General features: G+C 42.5%; 2 protein-coding genes across 3 annotated transcripts; both read right to left on the reverse strand.

Annotated features, from left to right (window-relative positions):
- Positions 1-717: 717 nt before the first annotated feature.
- Positions 718-4315, reverse strand: LOC103445444 (monothiol glutaredoxin-S10-like). 2 transcript variants are annotated; one of them, XR_011571831.1, is made up of 5 exons: positions 3752-4278; positions 3544-3617; positions 2576-2966; positions 1455-1481; positions 718-1097 (listed from the first exon to the last, which is right to left on the reverse strand). XR_011571831.1 is itself a non-coding variant. In XM_008384450.4 (5 exons), exons 1-5 carry the CDS (start codon positions 4039-4041, stop codon positions 1021-1023), a joined length of 543 nt encoding a protein of 180 aa, XP_008382672.3. In that variant the 5' UTR covers positions 4042-4315; the 3' UTR covers positions 718-1020. The 2 variants fall into 2 exon arrangements, 1 of the variants encoding a protein (XP_008382672.3); XM_008384450.4 differs by having other exon boundaries at positions 2576-2650; positions 3752-4315.
- Positions 4316-15730: 11415 nt separating this feature from the next.
- LOC139188660 (uncharacterized) lies at positions 15731-16894 on the reverse strand. The gene has a single exon (XM_070806314.1). The coding sequence runs from the start codon at positions 16892-16894 to the stop codon at positions 15731-15733; it is 1164 nt and encodes a 387-aa protein (XP_070662415.1).
- Between the last annotated feature and the right edge of the window lie 4168 nt (positions 16895-21062).

Below are 21062 nucleotides of genomic sequence, written 5' to 3' on the forward strand. Positions count from 1 at the left end.
TTGTCACACATCGGTGAGGGACAAGGTTTTCTATGTGCTTATATGGTCTTGGGCTACTCTCCATATTGTCAATTGGTTTTATGGTGGAATCCCAATTTCATCACATGCAAGGGCCGTGGCTCGGTTTTGGACAAAGTTTGGAGATGACAAGGTAATCCTACCTCCCTAACTCTAACCTCGTTGGACATAACTTGGATGAACTAATAACAAGCTGTTTTCTTGCCTAGAGATTCTCAGACTGATATACTATGATGGCTTCACTGACTAGTTTTCTTTTGAGTAATTCAGAAGGCAAACTTTTTGGATTTCTACAAAGGCGCTGGAGAAGAGCAAGCAAGAGCAGCTAAAGATGCCCAAGAACATCTGAGAATCTTAGAAGAGCGTGGCCTTGGTGAGAAGAAGTTTTTTATTTTTTATTTTTTGTTAACGGAAATGAGATAGGAATGATGGACTTATCTTTTGGATGGATAGCATTCTGGCTTGAGGCCAAGGAAGAAGCAGCTGGTGTTCAAGTGCTGGAAGTCGATAGCGTCCCACTTGGAGGCATAGATTAAAAATTTCAAGGAAGTTCCTGTGATAATAGAAAATCATCCTGATCCAAGTCATCTGTTAGCCTATTTTAAACGCCTAAGAGAGATGTACACGAAGCCAGCAACATGTTGACATCCAAGTCTTAAAATTTTGAAGCACAGCATGTGAACCGAACACGAATAAAGGTTAAAAATTAAGGAGTTGTATCGGATATAAAAATAAAAAATACAAAAAGCAATAGCTTCTCAGTTCCAAACGTCAATAGTTTCAACCACATCTGTGTACCTTTGAAACTCTGCATAAGCTTCATAAACCCTTCATTAACTGTCAAATCATAAAGGTTTTATGAAAATGAATTAACACTCACAATATATTTTTCTCTGATCAGTGAAATTTGTAGAGGTAGAAATCGTGCTTCTGTTCTTTCAAATAATCAGAGATTGCAAGGAGATCCGGCTGTGTGAGTGAATGCATGCTGGGTTGTGGGGCTTAGCTTTGTGTATTTTTAGCAGTCGCTTCTGAGAGCAAAGTTTCAAGTTCACCTTTTCGGTATAACTTCACAGTATCTGCATATCAGAAGTATGAGCAACATTAGACATTAATATATTTTCCCTTTGTTCAACTTTGTTCTCTTTTAAGGTTTTCACTTTGTCACGGGAGATTTTATAACTAGCCAGCACGGCCAACACGAAGATAAACAGCTGTTGACTCAAAAAGTGGAATTCTTTACTCTACATATTTGCCTGTGTTTTTTACTTTCTTATCACATTGGTCTTCTATGTTTTTAAGAGTCTATGATCACGTACTGTCACATGGAATTCAACCCTAAACTTCCCACTTACTTTTAAACTAAAAAAATTATAAATTATTTTGCTAAAGACCAGTGCCATGAAAGACGAAACGTTCATGTAGGAGTATTATACCTGTACAACCCCCAATGTGTTTCCCACCTGCATGGAAAGCAAAAGAAGTGTGAGCTTTTATTATAATAAAACACCCAATAAGATCAACAATAGAAATTGCAATATGACAAACTTATAATGTGTTCGAGCACATTAGTTGGTAATATTTTTCTTCAGATAATGTCTATCACTGAATGAAGCCACTGTTGAGAAATTATGCCGAGGAAGGAATAACCATGAAGTCAAAATCTAACAAACAAAATTTTCTTTTCTAATAGCAGTTTACTAAATTGCCTGAACTTGAAAATGTTAACCATTTTGAGATTTACATTTAACAGCTTCTGAAGATATAAACTGTTAGTTGTCTGACTTACGCCTTTACACTGTTGACCATTAACAGGGGCACAAATTTACAAGCATCGACTCTAGGCATCTCCAAACTGTTAAAAGAACCTAAGGAGTTTCATTTCTATTCTGGCAATTGCTCAGAAACAACAAAAGAGTGAAAAAGAGAGTTTGAGGAGGTTTTATTAGTCTTTACTTACTTTTGTTTGTAGCCTTGGAGGATGAGATTAGTGTTTCAAAAGAGAACAACGAAGGGAATATAACCTTGAAATTGAATTTGGAGAAAAGAATGTCAAAAAAGAAGATTGAGTGTTTGAGAAAAGAATGGAAACAGGATTCAGTAATTCACGTTTTGGTTAACATTCAAACTTTAAATAGAAATAAAAAAGCCTACCCCAAACTACAAACGGATAACATCCACAAGACTATACTTCTAGGTTTGTCAGGGAAGGTAAACAATTTGTTCATCAAAGATTACATTCTTCATCAACAATGGGGGATTCCCACATTTTTTTAATTTACCGTTGCACTTATTAAATGACAAACTAATGAACTACAATGTATAATAAGTATTAAGGACAACTTAACTTGTACAAAATTGCAATAAACATCATGTCGAGATACTATATAAAAGAAATATTTGTTTTAAGCTACCCAGAGCTGCAGCCTAGAGTAGCCTAAACAGGGATCCGCCCTTGGATCCATCATATGAATATCGATGTGGGTGGGAGATCAGGTTGTCAATTGAGCAGAACATAACATGTTTGAGATGTTTTAGGTTATACAGAGCTGCTTACCGATAAAAACATTAGGGACGGTATGTTGTCCTGTAAGCCTCTCCAATACCTTTTGCAGCTGTGGTCCTTGGGGACCTGTAGAAGAGAAATAGCATTCAAATTCAGCGATGGAATCAAACAATGACTCTTCGACAAAAACCACTACAGGAAAGCAATAAGGTAAGATCAAAGCGGATGTATGAGGAGCAGTAGCGAATGGTTTCCCGGGTTTAAGATTGGAGGTCATTTTTGATTTCAATCACCACCGGGCAGCAAGCTCCACGCTTCTCAGTAAACTTCTAGCCGTACCCTGTCCACCAACCTGCACTCTTCGGGGTCTGTCATAGCACGATTCTGCTCGGAGGAGGGTTGGTTTGCCCGGGTGACTGATCCTGCCATAATGTACTCCTACCTATAGCACAGGCAACCGAAGTCAAGCATATATACGACAATCTTCATGCGTGAATAGCCGGGAGGAAAGAAAGGGCGGTAGATGATAATGATAAGAGGTGTCGCGTCTGGACCCTGCTCCTACCCACCGGGGGGCACTATAGCATGTCGGGAATAAGGGGGGCCATACCGCTCCCTTGGTTGGGGGCTGTGCCACCCTGCCTTTCGATCGATACACAGTTGAGTAGGCCGATCACGAACGCTACGGGTGCGGGAATTTTGTGTATAAAAGCACACTTATTTTCTTGATTCCAGAAACATTATTTTCGATCATCCTGAAATCCCTAGAAATGTGAGGACATTCCCGGAACCTTTCTGTTTCGAAAGGTGAATAGAGCTTGACAAGTTGCTCTTGAAACTATCCACTATTCACACATTGTATACATAATCAGCTGGCCTACCATTAAATTTACATTCCAAATATGCTACCACATTGTCAAGCACAGAAAACTGAAGCTCTATTAACAATTTACATTAAATCTACGGACTCAACTGCAAACTCAAGCATTGCCATGTAATGGATAGTAAAAAATTCATACCCAGTTCATCCAATTCAATCACGATCGGCTCCACACCAAGCCTTTTGAATAACGATTTCACCTCAGAAGAGTACCTTCAAACACAATTTCCAGAAAAAAAACCCAAGTCAAATTTCTCAAAAAGAAACCAAATTTACAGCAAAAACAACACCCAAATTGCAAATTTACGAAATTTAATAGCAAAGGAGATTTGATAAGATGCACTCACGAACACCAAGTTTTGGAATAGACGACAACAGGGTTCTCATCCACCGTCTTCTTAACGCTCTCTTCGAGCCGGGAACCGAAGGAGGAGGAAGCCATGGCCTGAACCGACATGGGTCTCCATCGTCTCGAGCCGCCATGGACGCTGGAAAGGTTGGTGCTCGAGCTACCTCCCGGACTGTAACTGTTGTTGAAGGGAACACAGCAAATGGATGACTTGTTTGCAGACGAAAGAATGCGAGGGGAATTTAGAGAAATGGATGCGAAATTGGTGAGATTATATGAGACTGCCATTGCTGTTGTTGCTGTCTCTCTCTCTCTGTCTCTCTCTGTCTGTGGCTTCCGGCTTTCTTGGAGCTTTTTGCTTGGCTTTTTGGCCTATCTCACTTCGCTTGCTTCCTCCGCCTTCCTTTGTGTTCTTTTACTGGTTTGGGATTTTGACTGTTAGATTCAGGTTCTTTGTGATTCATTGACGGATGAAAAGTGAAAACAGAAACTGGGTTTTTTTCGCTGCCATTGGTTTGAGGCTTTTGGCAGTTGGACTGAGGAGAACACAAGCCACAGAGGCAAAGCATTAACCTGCAAAAAGCTATGGACTTATGGGGCTTCAGACTTTTGTACAAGGGCCATCGTAGGGAGCCTGTATTTTGCTTTGGGCCTCGATCTCCTTTCTCGTTTTCTTTTCGATTTTGATAGGATTTAACTCATTTTTTCTACCAAAAATAAACGCTTGGGTAATTATGGAGAATAGTTCAGCTATGGAACAGATGTCCGTTCTTAGATAAAAGGATGAAGAATCATTGATATTTCTTCGATAACCAAAGGGTTCGTAGCTCAGTGGTAGAGCACTTGATTGCAGATCAAGGAGACATTTTGTTAATATCTTGCTAACAATATATCCAAACATGTTATTCATACATTTTTTGCATGTTCGCTTTTTAATAAATAAAGAGTAATGTTATTCATACCATGTTTTTATACCATATTTTATACCACCTTAGGTGATATCTGATGTGGACAGCCACATCATTTGAAAAGTTTGCAAAATCCAAGGAAATGAAGGAGAAAAACTTATCATATACCATAATCAAACCAAAGCATGAGAAATAATGATACAACACATTTATGAATTGTGTCTCTATGTCAGGCAAGGCTGGCTGCATAGTCAGAGACTCAGTGCTGGCTGGTTTCAGGTTTAGGGTTGCAACACACGTCTCTTCACCGCATGTGTAGTTAATTTGTGTGCATGGTCCATACGGGAATGGCACAACCTTAATTAAGGAAATTGGCAGTTTATGCCCCACGAACAAAGGATGGGCTGCCATCTCAGGGTTGCAACCTGAGCTGATGGTGTTTTTTGTTGACCTGCATCGTTTAATATACATGTTTCGAAATGTTGGATTTTGATCTCGATAAGTATATATACTTACCAAAAGGAAGTTATTATTTGTCATGAGTGAGTATAATTTAGGATTCTCCATTAATAATATCAAGAGTAAGTTGGATATAATCAGAATAGTTCAAGGGACAACGTCGATGAAAACAGTTAATAAAAAGTAATAAAGTAGTCAAAATCAAGGTACTGGAAATTTTATTTGGGTTATCTGATTGTTTCTGTAGAATCATAAGTTTGAAGCTTTTTGGAGGATGATTCGTGTGCAAGTGTTGAAGAATATAAAATACCATGTTCGAAACTTGAAAAAAGAAAATACAATGTACAAGTGGTTCGATAGTTAATAACGCTAGGGTTTTTGTGATTAAATACTAGATTTTTGATATTGAAATATTTAAGTTGGAAACAATGTCGAGTTCGTACAATTAAGTGGAAAAACCAGAAAAGAAAACATAAGATATGTGAATGACATTTAAAGAGAATAACCATGTGACAACCTCTTTTAAATTATACCTATACTAAAAGCTGGTGGGAAAACCACTGTTTATTAACAATGCCGTTCCGGTTTTGCCCCTAATCTAATGCACGGTTTTCAGCCTTTTAAAAGATGCTACATGAATTGGCGATTTTGCCCCTCGATGGAGTGAGTCCACATACGGAAAGGTGCTCAAACCCTCCCTCATTTTCTTTCGTTGCATTTCTCTTTCGCCTGCTCTCTGTTTCTCTGCTTTTCTCCCTGTTCGATCTTTGTGTTTCCTTGCTTATCTGTTTATGTTGATCGTCTGCCATCTGAAAAAGGTGGTTTTTGTGACTGATTGCGGTGTTTCAGGTGGTTTGTCTATTTTATTCTTTTTCTCTTTTCTTTGATTAGGAAGAAATTTTGTAGATCGATTGGTGTAAAATTAAAATCTTTGCGTTTTTAATTAGTTCTTTCCTAATTTTTTTTTTCATGTTTTTAGCATCGTTGTTTAATCTGATTGCATTTTTTGTTTCAAGAAATACTAGTCTATCAATTTTAGGGTTTCTTTGTGCAATCTTGGAAACCCTTTTCGATTAAGATGTGTGGGTTTTTTATTTGGAATGTTTTCTGCTTTTTTTCCGGCATATGTGTCTGGTTGTTCCATCTAATTGCATTTTTCATCTTGGGAAATTTTGGTCTTTTAGGTTAGGGTTGTGAAAACCCGTCCCTAGTTCTACGATTTTATAAATTTTAAAAGAATGAATTTACGAAAATATTCTAAGGGTGAAGGTTTTGACTTTCATTGATCAACGTGTAGAGAAACATATGATTTATTCACTTAGAGCATTTGTGTAGTACTCATTGGTACAAATGCATAGGCGAAAGCCGTTTCCGAGTCCGGATTATATCGGTATAGTTACAGACATTTGAAATTGATTATTTAAAGTTTAGTTATAGATTAATTCAAACTCTCACCATGTGGGAGTGGTAACCGATCAATTTTAAGAGAGGAAAAGGAGAACCAATCAGGAAGGGAGAAGGGGAAAAAAAACGAAACCTTCCTGTCGGGCAGTGCACCCGCACACCCAAACCGGTCAAAATCCGGCCAATTTCCCAAAAACGCAAAGAACATCACCGGAGCACCAGAGGTGTTCGCCGGTGATTCCTTCGATCCGGCGAGTTTGACCACCCACCACCACCCTTAATCAATTCCTCTTGGACCCAGGATCAAGACCCAAGCAGTTGTAGATGTGTTGTAACATCGAGGAAGTTGAATCGAAGAACACCTATCTTAGGGTTTCCGGCGGGTTTGAGTGAAATTGGAGCCTTTCCCGGCTAAATTGGACTTAGCCACAGGTATAAAACTTGTTCTACTCATTGAGATCTTCATTTCTATAAAATTTGGTAAATTTTAGAAATAATTGGATTTTCTTGCGAGTCGGGACGGCAGAACAGCCACCCACGGCGGCACGTGCGGCAGCGCGTGGCCAGGGGGCCGTCGATGTCATTCTTAGGCTAAATTAGATGCCTGAGTTCAATCTTGGTAACTGTATGACTTAGGTTGATGGTTGGAACCTAAATTCTCTACGTCACGTTATTTGGTAAAAGTGTAAATCGACAATCCGATCGTTGGAGCGTCACCAAACTTTAATACATTATAGTATGTAATATTTGAGAACCATAGAAACTTACGGATCGGGAAGCCGCCTTACGGATCTTCCCAAATTGGATTTGTAAGTTCATAAAATAAAATGTTGACCGCTGTGGATGCAAATTTTCTCCTCTTCGATCTTGGACGATTTTGCACCTACAAAACAACTAGCACCTTAGGTTAAGGCCAAAAGCCTCACGCGCCCACGATGAATGGGGGGGGCTTTGGCCGAAGAACCTCCGATGCCAAAGTTAGAAATTTAGAGAGAAATAGTGTTTAGAGTGTTTTGGAATTTTTGCAAGAGGTTTGGAATGAATTTTTGGTGAGAATAGGAGTCTATTTATAGGATTAGGCTTCCCCATTTTTCACCAAGGAAGGGCCGGCCACACCCTTCCCTTTTCTTAGTCAATTTGTGGTTTTTTATTAGCCCCTTTATTGGCTAATAAAATAGAAATGAATGGGGTCTTAAATGATTAGCTTTATTTGAGTAATAAAGTGGAGGAAAATAAAAAAAAAGGTAGGGAAAAGATGGGAGGGAATATGGCCGGTTACTATGGGATTTTTAGGTTTTATTTTAGGTTTAATTAGCCAATTAATTGGCTAATTAAATATGAAAGGAGATATTTTATTATTTATGGTATTGATTGGCTAATTTAAAAGGGAATGAAAGGTGGAAAAGGTAGAAAAAAAGGTGATGGAATAGACTTTGAATGGGGTAGCCGGCCCTATCCCATTTTTTAGGTTTGAGTGGATGTTTCAAATTGGTAATTAAGGGATGATTTTAGGAGATATGGGAAGAATATATTATTTAGATAATTAATTAACTAAATAATATATTAGGGAAATTAAGTTTTGGAAATAATTACCTAAAATAAGATAATTTGGAATTAGTTACCTCTTCTGGAGCATTTTTGAATTGGTTGAGGATGATTACCCACTACTTGCGCGTAGGAATCCCGATATACCTCAAGGGTATTTTTGTCCTCTTTCGTTCACAAATCCACGTGTCGCCTAGTGAATATTTTTGGCTCCACAAATGCCCCCACACATGTTGAGCTGTTTGCAGAAAAGGGCAATAGGTGTAGAGATTTTTTTGCTTTAGGAAATTCTGAACTGTTTCCTATTTTGTTGTTGATTCTTTCTTTCAATAGGAAATTAAATCCTTCTAGGAAAAGGAAATAAATTTCCCCAAAGCTTATTTAAGTCCACCTTAAGTGGATTGTTAAATCAACTTTTAGAGTGAAACTTATTCATCCTTACAAGAGAAAAAGAGAGCTTAGAGGATATTTGTTCCCCCTCCTCTAGCAATCTTCTACGTCTTGCCCGTGTAAAGGATCGCTCTTCGTTGCTTCCAGGTAAGAAAAAATTATTTTTCTTGTCTTCTTGATTTTCTGGAATCTTTGGATCTTGATTCTTGGCCTGATGGGAATCAGAGACTTGTTATAGGTTGATCTGGTGAACCATGGCATGGTAATGCCATGAAAATATATATTTTTTTTCTTGCTGGCCGTTGAAGCAAGCCAGGCCGTGGGGCCTGGCAGGTTTGCTGGTCCTGCGGCTTTAAGCCTAATTCTTTTTTTTTTTTTTTTTTTTTTTTTTGCTGCCGAGAGCTGTTTCTTTTTTTTTTTTTTTTTTTTGGCTGCCGAGAGCTGTTTCTTTTTTTTTTTTTTTTTTTTTTTTTAACAACTCTCTAACAAATCTTCCTTGTACTTTTGTAGAATTTTCAAGCATGTCTTCCTCGAGCCGTAAGAATGATGATGGTGTGCCCCCGCTGTACCGTCAAGGCGGGTCTTTGAGCAAGATTGGCTACTTCAAAGCTGCTCACATCAAGATTAGCTCCGACAATTTGTTTAGAGATTTTCTTGAAACGTATTGGCATGCCATTCCGTCGGGAGTGCGTGTGAGATGAGTTAAAGATGGTAGCAGCCGAGAACCATGCAGTGGAACTCGGAGAACTATCAAGTTCCATCCTTACTATTTTGTGTTAGGGTTTACTTTCCCTATACCGCGTTTCTTCCAAGAAGTGCTTTGCTCTATGAAATGTGCGCCTGCCCAATGTTCCCCGAATGCGGTCCGAGTGATGGTGGGGTTCCACAATTTGAACCAATTCTTTGACTTGGGACTAACCACCAACGAATTTTGGTATTTCTTTGACATAGGTCGTATTGATGGAGTTGGACAACTGCGAATCCGTCATAAGCTTTTTGATAATTCGAGTAAAGGAGATCATGATTGGGCCAAAGAGACTTTGGAGATAAGTGGAGAATGGGAATCTGATTCTTCTCCCGAGCTGCGTGTATCAACGGTCTTCATATCTGGTAAGCAGACTGCTTAGTCTTTTCGGCTGCTTTGCTTTAGTGCCAAATCATTCTTCAATTTTCTGATTGTCTTCTGTTTTTTTTTTTCTTTTTTTTTTTGTAGATTCGGAATTTGGCTCAACTCCTAGGGTTTCTCCAGATATGAAAAAAGTGCATGTCGCTCTGGGTATTCCTTCCGAGTATCGTGAGTGGCGTTGGCTGCTTAGTCCTCTTCGTAGGGAAAAAGGTGGACTACCCCCAGAAGAAGAAATAAAACGGATCAAGGCAGACGCGATGGCTCGTCCTATCACTGTGGTGGAGCCTACTACCAATGAAGGTGGGAAAAAGAAACATTCCCCGCCTGCTCAAGAGATACCTGCTGAGAAGAAAATGAAGACTGCTCGTGGGGATTCTCCGGCTGCTCCCAAGATTGTGATTGACCTGACTTCCTCTAAGGGCGAGAAAGAACGAACTGCTACATTTGTGCCAGTAACGCCTATTGCTTCGAAGGCTGCTAGCTCGATTGCTGAAAAAATTGCTCAGCGTAAAAGTTCTTCCGTGCCTTTGGTACCGAAGTTTGTGCCAAAACGTCCGTCCGGGACTAAACCTGACTTACCCTTGAAGAGACTTGCTACTATGAAGAGTGATAAGGTGCCCCTATCTGCTAAAGTGGCGCCGAATACTGCTTATTCCGCTGCTGCAACCATCTCGTCTGCTGATAAGAATGAAGCTGCTCGCTCAGGCAGGCTTGAAGAATCCGCCAAGGCCGTTTCTGAGGAGGCTGCTAAGATTTGTGCTCTTTTGAAACCAGATCTTCTTGAAGACATGGATGTATGCGCCCAGTTTGTTGATGGCGTCAAAGAGATTGTTGGTCCGAGTCTTTTTGCAAAGCATACACCCGAGTATAGGAAGACTGCTCTGCTAGCCATGATGCAGAAAACAACAATTCTGGCAGCCGAGTCTATGTTCCTTGACCAAGAGGACACCAAGGCTGCTAAAGAGATGGCAAGAACTATGGCTGCCGAAGCTTATTCCTCGGTTGAAAAAATCAAAAAATTGGAATCTGAGCTTGCTGCTTTGAAGGAATCTCATACTTCTGACCCCACTTCTCAGCAGCTTGAGGCCGCTCACCAGGAGATCATGGATTTGAAGACTAGGTTTGATGCGGTCCAAACAAAGAATGAAAGTGCAGAGAAGGAAATCGAGCGTTACATACCTCAGATTCGAGATCTTGAACGCTCCATATCTGAACTTCGCTCCGCTGCTTATGCAAAGGATGAAGAATTGATTGCTACTTACAACCAAGCGATCCACTTCAAAGAGGTTGCTGACAGGCTTGAGCCTCAAGTGTCGGAACTTCAAGGTGTTTTGAAGACCAACGACAATCTGAAGAAAGAAATTGAGGAGTTGCAGCGAGTTCGTGCTTGCCTGTTTGAGGAGAATGAGCAGTTGAAGAGTGAGAAAAATGGTTTCGAGGCTTCGCTTATTCAGAACCAATCTGATTTCTACAAGCTGGGCTATGTAGATCATCTCTATGGGCGGCCGTCTGACTTTGAGTTTTCCGGTAAAGACTTCGAGACCTTCTCTATTTCCCCAGAAGACTTGCTCGATTTTACCTTTGAGTCTTCTATCGGTGAAATAGCTGGAGGAGTTGATACCCAGGCTGGAGCAGTCGAGGGTAAAGGTCCGGAGGATGCCGCTGCTGAGAACACCAAGGCTGCTGAAGGTGTAACAACCGAGCAGTTGGGAGATGTCCAAACTACCGAAGAGTAGTCTTCTAGGTAGCTTTTATGGTTTCCTTTTCTTTCCTTTGTTGCTTTTGCTTGAACTCCTTTGGTATTTGCTTATTGTTTATCAATTTTGCTATAAAATTTAATAAACTCGCTTCTTTTGCTTTTCCCATTTTTTTTTAACCTTTAGACCTTATAAGCCAGTGGCAGGCGTGCTACTTTTCTATAAGTAGACAGGCCCACATAGCCTATGCAACCGTAGGTGTTGATGTAGAAACTTCTGCAAAGTTATTAACCATAGGGTTGGCAGCCGGATGCCTTACTTACAGAAGCAGACGAATCCGCGTAACCACTTGGTTATTCAACCTTGGATTTTTCCAATTCCGTAGGCCGTGTAGCAAGTATCACAACACTTTAGGATTTGGTATAAGTTATTCTGCGTTTGACAGAGGTGAAGCTTATCAACTACGTAGCATGTCGGTAGTGGATAAAATCTTCGTGTGTGCACGCTAACTTGTTTAACCTTTCACAATAATGTGCGGTTGCATAAGTCTAGCGTGGTTCTACTGCTCGAAGGGCAAGCCGTAGGCAGTCTTCTGGAAATCCGTAGGCTACCTTAGTGCACTCGGTAGCAGCTTTAGGTTTCCAGGGCAGCCGCCCATTGGGTGTGCTGCATAATGTGCCCCCTCCGTATCTAGGGCCCGGTTCCCTGCGGATTAAGCCGATAGACCCATAATCCTTCAACTAGCTAAGCCTTGAAACAGACCATTGTGGCTACTTCTAGGAATCCCGGCGCAAGCCATCATGCACCTAGTCATTCTAGGGCAGCCAAGCTCATCCACGTCTGGATATTCGGAGTGTTGAGTTTATCCTCCCTCCTTGGAGAGCACAGTTGGTCCCTTGAGGGGTGTAATTTTCTTTTGAAGTGCAAAAAGAAATAAGTTGTTGTAGACATATATTAAAGCCAAATTACAAATTACTTTTGAATTCTTTATTGAAAAATAAAATGAGCGAATAACTTGGTTGCAAAAACTGCATGATGATTGGATAGTCCTCGGTTTACGAGGTGGTGACCGTTGAGATGCTCGAGTCTTCGGGTCTTGATATAGTGTGAAGTCACACATGGTATTTCCTCAAATTGTAGGCGTTCCATTGCTTCTCGATCTCTTTATCATTCATGGTAGCAAGAGTATAACTGCATTTGCCGCCGACTCTGTTGATCTTGTAAGGACCTTCCCAGATGGGGTCCATTTTTTTTGAGCCTTCTCTGCGGGCAGTGATGAAAGCTTTTCTTAGGACTAGGTCTCCAGGTTGGAACTGCCGGATCTTGGCCCTTTTGTTGTAGCTGGAAATGAGCTGCTGCTGGTAGGCTGCGATGCGAGTGATGGTTTGTTCGCGCATTTCTTCTGCCAGATCTAAATCTGTGGCCATTTCTTTACTGTTCCGCTCAACGTTTGGCAATAGAGTGTTGATGCTTGGCACGATGATGTTGGGAGGTATGATTGCCTCCGAACCAAACGCCAAAGAGAAAGGAGTTTCACCGGTTGCTCGTCTTTTGGTGGTGCGATATGCCCATAAACATCCAGGGAGCTCATCTGGCCATTTTCCCTTTTTGTCGGTGAGGGATTTCTTGAGGCAGTCGAGAATCGTCTTGTTGGATGCTTCAGCCTGCCCATTGCCTTGAGGATATCTTGGTGTGGACATGTGTTGTTTGATGCCGTATTTTTGGAAGAACTTTGCCAAATCTTTTCCCACAAATTGAGGACCGTTGTCAGTGACGATGGACTGAGGGATGCCAAATCGGCAAATGATGTTCCTCCATATAAAGCGCTCTATATCCGTCTGAGTCGTGGTTGTCATGGGTTCTGCTTCTACCCATTTGGTGAAATAGTCGGTTGCCACGATCATCATGCATCTGCCCCCCGTAGCAGGCGGCATAGGCCCTACCAGGTCGATTGCCCACTGCATGAATGGCCAAGGACTCGTTTGCGGGTGTAGCTCACTGGCGGGTAGTGCTGGTACTGGTTTGTAGCGTTGGCAACGGTCGCATTTTTGTACTAACTCCTTAGCATCTTGGTGCATGGTAGGCCAGTAATAGCCTGCGTTAAGAGCCTTTTGGGCTAAGGATCGACCTCCAGAGTGATTCCCACAAACGCCTTCGTGGATTGAGCTTAGAACCTTCAAGTCATCGGGAGGTGCCAGGCAGCGGAGATGTGGTCCGGTGTAGGATCTTCGGACGAGAATGCCATTCCACATATAGTAGCGTGCCGACTTAATTTGAAGCTTCCTTGACTCCAATCTTTCTGTGGGTAATGTGCCGTTGACCAAGTAGTCTATAATTGAACTTTGCCAAGTGGGAGTTACACTAACCTGTGACACTTCGGCTATCGACTCCATCTCTATGCTTGGCTTGTCTAGATATTCCACCGGAATAGAGCGTTTGAATTGGTGGTCAAGGGCGGAGCCTAAACCAGCTAGTGCATCTGCATGTGCATTGTCTGCCCGCGGAACTTGAGTGAGAGTGTAAGTTTGAAATGCTTCAAGCTGCTGGCGTACTTTCTCTAGGTATTGTGCCATCCTTGGGTGTTTTGCAGTGTATTCCCCAGTAGCCTGGCTGGTGATTAGTTGGGAATCAGAATGAATTGCGAGTTTCTTCACCGCCAAGTCTTTTGCCATTCGGAGGCCCGCTAGTAGAGCCTCGTACTCTGCTTCGTTATTGGATGCTTTGAAACCTAGAGTGATCGCCTGCTCGAGCATTGAGCCATCTGGAGTAACAAGAACTACATCTGCTCCCGAGCCTTTATAGTTGGATGCACCGTCGACATGCAAGTTCCAGAAATCTTTATTGGATGGAGTAAGTGTGGCTAAGGTACTCTCTGCTGCTTCTGGGGCGTCGTTGGGCCGCACTGTTGCGTTGCCTAGGCTAGGTGTGAATTCTGCCACGAAATCCGCCAAGGCTTGGGCCTTTATCGCTGTGCGAGGTTGGAAAACTAAACCATATTGGCCAAGTTCCAATGCCCATTTCATCACTCGTTGAGAAGCGTCCGGACCATGTAATATTGATCGTAAGGGATATTGAGTCATAACAATGACTGTATGAGCTTGAAAGTAGGGTCTGAGCTTCCGAGCCGCAACAACTAACGCCAAAATTAATTTTTCGATCTTCGGATATCTTGTTTCTGCATCGAGAAGAGCTTTAGAAGTGTAGAATACCGGCAGTTGGGCCCCCAGCTCTTCTCGTATGAGAGTAGAGCTCACTGCTACCTCGGAAACTGCCAAATAAATATATAAATCCTCCGCTGCTTCCGGCTTGGATAGTAAGGGAGGTGATGTGAGATAACTCTTCAAGTCTTGGAAAGCTTTTTCGCATTCTTCATCCCATTTGTTTCTTTGTGCCATCTTGATAGCTTTGAAAAAGGGTTTGCATCGATCGGTGGATCGTGAGAGGAAGCGATTGAGGGCGGCTGCTCGTCCGGTCAAGCTTTGGATCTCCTTCAAGGTAGTTGGAGATTTCATCTCTATGATTGCTTGGATTTGCTTGGGATGTGCCTCAATTCCTCGTTGGGTTACTAAGTACCCTAGGAATCGACCTGAAGATACTCCAAACGTGCACTTGGTGGGGTTGAGCTTCATCTTGTACCTTCTAAGGATATTGAAAGCTTCTGCTAAATTGCGAATGTGATCTGATCGCTGCTTGCCCTTTACCATGATATCGTCGACATAGACCTCCATGGTTACCCCAATTTGTTTTTTGAACATCATATTTACTAACCTTTGGTAAGTGGCTCCCGCGTTCTTGAGGCCAAAAGGCATGACCTTGTAGCAGTAAGTGCCTCGCTCTATCACGAACGCAGTTTTCTCCTTGTCGGGCTCATGCATGGCTATTTGGTTGTAGCCGGAGTATGCGTCTAAGAAACTAAGTAACTGGTTTCCAGAAGTTGAATCTACTAATAGATCAATCCGGGGGACAGGATAATGGTCTTTTGGGCATGCTTTGTTGAGGTCAGTGTAGTCTACGCAAACCCTCCATTTGCCCTTCTCTTTCTTCATGACTAGTACGACATTAGCAAGCCATGCCGAGTGTGCTACCTCTTCTATGAAACCGGCCTCCAATAGTTTGTCGATTTCTGCCTCGATGATCGCTACTCGTTCGGGAGCGAAATGTCTTCTTTTTTGAATTACCGGTTTGGCAGTTGGATCGACGTGCAGCTTGTGGCAGGCCACTTTGGGATCAATACCGGGCATGTCGGATGGTGACCATGCGAAGATATCTCGGTTTTTCCTAAGGAAAATTGTGAGTTCTTCCTTCTCGTCTGGGCTTAGTCGTGAGCCAATTTTAGCCGTCTTTTCCGGCTGCTGGGGATCAAGAATGATGTCTTCGGCGTCCTCTTCGGGTTTCCATCCTATCCTGTCTGCTTGGGTGCCATCTTCTCGATCCACCTGCTGTAATTGCTATTTGGCAATTTCTTTGCCCTTTTGGACTTCGGTAACCTCTACGGGGGTAAAGGTCTTTTTCTTTGTTTCTTTTAACATTTGCACAGTGCATCGTCGGGATGAAGCCTGGTCAGACTTGATCTCTCCGACTCCTCCTCCCGGGATGCGGAATCGGATTTTTTGATACTTGACGGAAGTGACAGCATCCAGCTTAATCAACCAAGGTCTCCCAAGAATCCCATTGTAGGGAGATGGGTCGCTTACAATCGTGAATGTTTGCTTTGAGACGACTGGCGGTGTTTTTACGTCAAGTATGATATGACCGATGGCAGTTGAGGTGTGTCCGTTGAATCCAGTAAGTACCTCTGCCCGGCGTATGATTGTACTTTCCAGGCCCATCTTCTGAATGACTGAAAGTTGAAGTAGGTTGACCGCACTTCCATTGTCAACCATCATCCTGTCGACTATAGCATGGGCTAGTTGGACAGATACTACTAATGCATCGTCGTGTGGGAAGTCGACTCCTTCTGCATCCTGCTCCGTGAAGCCAATGATAGGTCCAGGTTGGGTACCGACTGCATGAACTTGTGAGATTAGTAAGGCCTGTTGGATCTTCCTCTTTTTGGAGTTATTAGTAGCCCCTAAGTGCTCGGACTCAGCGAAAATGCCATTGATTCGAATCGTCTTAGTTGGTGGCTCCTCATCTCCGTCTGCATTCCTTTTTTGCTGCTCAGCTGGCTTGTCCAAATATCTATCGACTTTGCCTTCTTTCACGAGTTTCTCTAGGTAGTTCTTCCAAGTGTAGCAATCGTTGGTTGTGTGATCGGGACCTCGGTGGAATGCACAATACTTAGTGTGGTCCAACTTGGAAGTATCTCCTTTTGACTGCTTCGGCAACTTGAACCATGGTTCATTCTTGACGTCACGAAGGATTTGATGAATCGGAATTGAGAACTTAGAATAGTTGTTGGTCATCGGGCCTTCTTTGGTCGTGGGTCGGTCCCTGCGCTTGAACTCCTGCCTGCCCTTGTTGGGTTGTTTTTCATCCTTCTTTTGAGTAGCTGCCAACTCTTTTCGAGGTTGTTCGGGAGCCTTTTCTGCTTGTCGAGCCTCGTCCCAAAGCGCATGCTTTTCTGCCAGAGCAAAGGAATCTGCTAGAGTTAGGTCTTCTTTCATGATCATTTCTCCAAACAGTGGGTGGTCTGCTGGTAGTCCTTTTTGGAAGGCTGCACTTGCTATCGAGTTGTCGCATCCGACGATCTTCGCCTTCTCTGCTTTGAATCTCTTCACGTAATCGCGAAGCGACTCTTTTGGGTTTTTCTTTACGTTGAACAGGTGATCGGACTTCTTCTTGATCGATCAATAAGATGAGTATTCTTTGGTGAAGACCAAGGAAAGATCATCAAAATTCAGGATGGATCGTGCCGGCAAGGTATGAAACCAATCTTGTGCCTCGCCTTGTAAAGTAGTGGCGAATATTTTGTACATAAGGGCGTCATTATTCCGATAAAGGACCATCGCATTTCGGTAATGCTTCAAGTGTCTTTCGGGATCCCCATCTCCTTTGAAAGATGTGAAGTGTGGCATGCTAAACTTGCGCGGAGGCTCTGCCTGCTCGATCTCATCCGCGAAAGGTGACCTGCTCATGTTGGTCATATCTCGCCTTAGTGCCTCATCAACCATTTCGTTGCGCCGAAAATCACGCATCCGTTCATTGAAAAGCCTTTCTACCTCTTCTTGGATTTGCTTTTGTTGGGGTAGCGGAGCTTTTTGCTGCCCTTGGTCTTTTTCTACCGGTCTAGGCTGCTCTTCTTCTCGCTCGGCTCGTCTACGCTGTGGCTGCAATGGATGAGATAGATTCCTAGCAGGCGAGGGATTTCTTTGCAGGCTACCGGTTGAACTAGAGCCAGATTGAACGATCGTTTCCTTCCGTTTGTCAGGCTGCTTGCTCCGATGTGATGTGGAGGATACTCCTTGTGAGCCTAATCGCAAATGAATGCTTTGCCTGGAAGGTTGCCCATGTTGATTATCAAAGCGTGGCCCCAACCGTGAATGTATACTTGCTCGTGGGCCTAACCGAGAGTGCACGCTCATCCGCGCGCTAAGACGGGAGTATACGCTATTTCGGGGGCCCAATCGAGAGTGTGCACTGTCTGAATGCTCCACTTGTGATGGGTTGAATGGCTGCTTTCCAGGACGCTGTTTAAAAGGCTCCTTGTCTACCCTTGTTCTACTCCGGGAAACTTCATCGTGAGCGCGATGCATCTCAGTACGTTGTAAAAGTTGATTCACCAAGGTGGTTTGTTGTGCAAGGGCGCTCGTCAATTCTATGACTTGTCGGGACAAGTTTTGTTCGCCATTCGGATTGGAAGAACTTGGATGGAATGCACCTCCTTGAACAATGAAAGGGTGGTTGACTCCAAGTGCGAGATTTGAGTTGGGGAATGTCAAATCTGCAGAGAAATGTGGTGAAAACGCCTCAGCCTCGATGATTGGTCCGGATGGTTGAGATTGTCTCGGGCGGACTTGGGCAGCTTGGGAAACCATGAAAACAGGCTGGGCTGCGGGGGCAGGCTGGATCGTTGGAGCAGGCTGGGCTACAAGAGCAGGCTGGATCACGGGAGCAGGCTGCTCAATGCGCGGTGCATGTGAATGCGAGGCTTGGGCTTTGGTCCACGTAAACTTGGATGGCACGACTCGGGCCGTGGTGAAGGCTCCATGGACCTCGCCACGAGTGGCTACCGAAGTAGCCACCGTGGTGGTTCCCATGGCGGCTGTGGTGAAGGCTCCATGGACCTCGCCACGAGCGGCTACCGAAGTAGCCACCGTGGTGGTTCCCATGGCGGCCGTGGTGAAGGCACCATGGACCTCGCCGCGGGTGGCTACCGAGGTAGCCATCACGGTGGTTCCCATGGTGGAAGCTCGTGGTGATGATGTCGCTCCCCTTCTTGTCGCATTTTGCCTTATGGATCTCCGTAGTCCCATTTCTTGAATACTAGAATTTTTACTTGCGGAATTTTCTAAATTTCTAGTCATTATATTTTTCTTATACGTTTTATCAAAGAACCTTTGCAAGTAGAAAATTCTAATAATAAGAACGTATGAAAAATATTCAAATAGACTAGAAAATAAAGAAAAAACCTTTTTGTACGAGAGTCTTCTACGAGTATGGATTACAACTCTCAATAAAAGCACCAATTTGTGGATGCAAATTTTCTCCTCTTCGATCTTGGACGATTTTGCACCTACAAAACAACTAGCACCTTAGGTTAAGGCCAAAAGCCTCACGCGCCCACGATGAATGGGGGGGGCTTTGGCCGAAGAACCTCCGATGCCAAAGTTAGAAATTTAGAGAGAAATAGTGTTTAGAGTGTTTTGGAATTTTTGCAAGAGGTTTGGAATGAATTTTTGGTGAGAATAGGAGTCTATTTATAGGATTAGGCTTCCCCATTTTTCACCAAGGAAGGGCCGGCCACACCCTTCCCTTTTCTTAGTCAATTTGTGGTTTTTTATTAGCCCCTTTATTGGCTAATAAAATAGAAATGAATGGGGTCTTAAATGATTAGCTTTATTTGAGTAATAAAGTGGAGGAAAATAAAAAAAAAGGTAGGGAAAAGATGGGAGGGAATATGGCCGGTTACTATGGGATTTTTAGGTTTTATTTTAGGTTTAATTAGCCAATTAATTGGCTAATTAAATATGAAAGGAGATATTTTATTATTTATGGTATTGATTGGCTAATTTAAAAGGGAATGAAAGGTGGAAAAGGTAGAAAAAAAGGTGATGGAATAGACTTTGAATGGGGTAGCCGGCCCTATCCCATTTTTTAGGTTTGAGTGGATGTTTCAAATTGGTAATTAAGGGATGATTTTAGGAGATATGGGAAGAATATATTATTTAGATAATTAATTAACTAAATAATATATTAGGGAAATTAAGTTTTGGAAATAATTACCTAAAATAAGATAATTTGGAATTAGTTACCTCTTCTGGAGCATTTTTGAATTGGTTGAGGATGATTACCCACTACTTGCGCGTAGGAATCCCGATATACCTCAAGGGTATTTTTGTCCTCTTTCGTTCACAAATCCACGTGTCGCCTAGTGAATATTTTTGGCTCCACAACCGCCACTTGATTTTGGCAATTGGCGGAGATTCGACCGTTGGATCATAATGCAATATTAACGTGGTTCTAGGAACATAATGTAAATTTTTGGAAGTAACGGATCGGAAATCCGTGTTGCAGATCTTCCGGAGTGAATTACGTAAGGATGTGTTTTTCTGTAAATTATGTATTCTATCGGTAAGAACTCGGAAACGTGATTTGATAATTGTTTTAGGCGACATTGGTTCGTGACATCTCGATATTCATTCTAGGGAGTCGTAGCGTGGACCTTAGGTGAGTGGGTCTTTTCCTTTCTATCGTTTATATTATATATATATATATATATATATATATATATATAAAATTGATAATTCCACAAACGTTTTTTAAATTGATTTATGCATATTACCTACATATAATTATTGTGAGAATAAACATTCTTACTAAGAAAAATTCAAAGAACTTAGTGAAGAAGGCTTTGGTGTATTTAACACAATACGTTGAAATGAAACAAAGCTTATTTATTGATATCTCTAAGAAGTTACAAATATGTATATATACACGAGTCAAAATAAACAAACAAGAGGGAGACTTCACAAAGGTTGCTTAGGAGAAGTCTCAATAGTCGGCAGAGCCCCAGAAAGAGAAGGCACCGGAGGGGGATCATTCAGAGCCTCAGTACTGGACAGCACCCTAGAAGGAGGAGGCATCAGAGGTTGATCATTTGGAGCTTCATTACGCGGTACAGCCCCAGAAGACGAAGGCAATAAATGCCTTTGGAACAAACTCACAAACCTCTGATGATCATGTAAAATCTGACCATCAGATTCCTTCATCTGGTCAAGCTTCCTCTTCATGTTTGTAGCATAGTCATGAGCGAGCCGGTGCAACTGTTTATTCTCATGTTTGAGCCCTCTAATCTCCTGTTTGAGACTCATCACTTCAGCCGCCAATGATTCAACTTGGCGGGTTCGAGCAAATAGGCGTTGGGCCATATTAGACACAGAACTTGCACACTGAACACTAAGAGCCAGAGAATCCTTAACAGCCAACTCATCAGACCGTTTGGAAAGTAGTCTGTTATCTTTGGGAGTGAGAAGGTTCTTGGCCACCACCGCAACGGTCATATCATTCTTCATCACGGAATCCCCAACGGTAAGAGGACCAGTAGGGGATAAGAAGGATGGGCGCCATATGTTGTCTGGAGAAGGCGTGGCTGCCTCTTCAACAAGGTTCAAGTCAAAA

The sequence above is a fragment of the Malus domestica genome, chromosome 10 (assembly GCF_042453785.1).
Source record: "Malus domestica chromosome 10, GDT2T_hap1".
Classification (NCBI taxonomy): domain Eukaryota; kingdom Viridiplantae; phylum Streptophyta; class Magnoliopsida; order Rosales; family Rosaceae; genus Malus; species Malus domestica.

Bases quoted from the DNA above. Each gene is read 5' to 3' on its own strand.
- LOC103445444 (XM_008384450.4), bottom strand. From the start codon at position 4,041: ATGGCAGTCTCATATAATCTCACCAATTTCGCATCCATTTCTCTAAAT. The intron at 2,651-3,543 runs GTATGAATTTTT...TCTCTTCTACAG, and splicing joins GATTGAATTGGATGAACTGG to GTCCCCAAGGACCACAGCTG. The intron at 1,098-1,454 runs GTATAATACTCC...TCTGATATGCAG, and splicing joins ACACATTGGGGGTTGTACAG to ATACTGTGAAGTTATACCGA.
- LOC139188660 (XM_070806314.1), bottom strand. From the start codon at position 16,894: ATGATCATGAAAGAAGACCTAACTCTAGCAGATTCCTTTGCTCTGGCA.